The sequence below is a fragment of the Penaeus monodon genome, chromosome 29 (genome assembly GCF_015228065.2).
Source record: "Penaeus monodon isolate SGIC_2016 chromosome 29, NSTDA_Pmon_1, whole genome shotgun sequence".
Taxonomy (NCBI): domain Eukaryota; kingdom Metazoa; phylum Arthropoda; class Malacostraca; order Decapoda; family Penaeidae; genus Penaeus; species Penaeus monodon.
Window position 1 is genome coordinate 24,665,067 of NC_051414.1, and position 1,365 is coordinate 24,666,431.

Genomic DNA, 1,365 nt, shown 5'->3' on the forward strand with positions numbered 1-1,365 from the left:
AACTGCTATCAAATTCATCTTCTGTATTCTCTGAAAGTGTATAAACTTTCCCCATGTCTGTATACTTTTCAGATCGGCAGTGCGAATGGTGTGGCTTAGTATACAGCTCGAAAGATTACTTAACGGGTCACCTAAAAGTGTGCAGAAAGCGTGTTCGCACTGACACACTCCCAACATGCACCACGCGAGGAGCCAGCAGCAGTATTGGCTCAACCAAGCACGAAGAGGCACCGCAGTTCCCGGAAAACGCTTCTCATGAGACGCTGCGTTCGCCAGCATCCGACGAACATAATACAGAGTGTTCGGAGTGTGATTACAAGGGTGGATCTGTTGACAGCCTAAAGCAACATGTGCTAATACACAGTGGAAAAAAACCGTTCGAGTGTTCTGCAAGTAGGAAACGATTTTCTGACAGCGGAGGGCTGAAGGAAACCCAAAGAATTCTGTCGGGAGAAGAAACATTCGAGTGTTCCGAGTGCGGGAAAAGGTTTAATGAAAGTGGTTCTCTGAAGACACACCAGAGGATTCACTCAGGAGAAAAACCGTTCGAGTGTTCCGAGTGCGGGAAAAGGTTTAATCAAAGTGTCATCTGAAGACACACCAGAGGATTCACTCAGGAGAAAAACCGTTCGAGTGTTCCGAGTGCGGGAAAAGGTTTAATCGAAGTGCTAATCTGAAGAGACACCAGAGGATTCACTCAGGAGAAAAACCGTTCGAGTGTTCCGAGTGCGGGGAAAGGTTTAATCAAAGATGTCATCTGAAGACACACCAGAGGATTCACTCAGGAGAAAAACCGTTCGAGTGTTCCGAGTGCGGGAAAAGGTTTAATGCAAGTGGTTCTCTGACGACACACCAGAGGATTCACTCAGGAGAAAAACCGTTCGAGTGTTCCGAGTGCGGGGAAAGGTTTAATCATAGTGGTTCTCTGACGACACACCAGAGGGTTCACTCAGGAGAAAAAACGAGTGCGGGAAAAGATTTAATCAAAGTGGTTTGCTGAAAAAAACATCAAAAGAGCTACATAGTGTTCTGAATTGTGTACATTTTACTTATGCTGTCAGACAAATATATAACAGGACATGGAATATTTTGGACAATGTCTTTTGAATAACACAAAGTGACAAGTTTATGTTATATGTTATATACACCAAATAAAGCCTCGGCGGACGACGTGTTTTACGGATTTTAATTTACCCAGAACGACTTCCAAAAAACATATTTATATTTGCTTCATTGGTAAGTTATTGCCCTCAATGGTAGAAGGATTATTGTTAATGAATTTAGTGAATATAAAAAAAAAAACGGAAGTGCCATCTGTTCACCTAGTTGCCACTTATTTTCCTATTTTTGTCTCCGACAGAACTG

General features: G+C 42.9%; 1 protein-coding gene across 1 annotated transcript in view; it reads left to right on the top strand.

Annotated features, from left to right (window-relative positions):
- The window catches only part of LOC119592059 (histone-lysine N-methyltransferase PRDM9-like), a 5,760-nt gene extending 4,585 nt beyond the window's left edge, over positions 1-1,175 (top strand). The window contains 2 exon segments of the mRNA XM_037940867.1: positions 73-582; positions 585-1,175. Of these exon segments, the coding sequence (XP_037796795.1) occupies positions 73-582; positions 585-1,000 (926 nt within the window). The 3' untranslated portion in view covers positions 1,001-1,175.
- Positions 1,176-1,365: the final 190 nt, after the last annotated feature.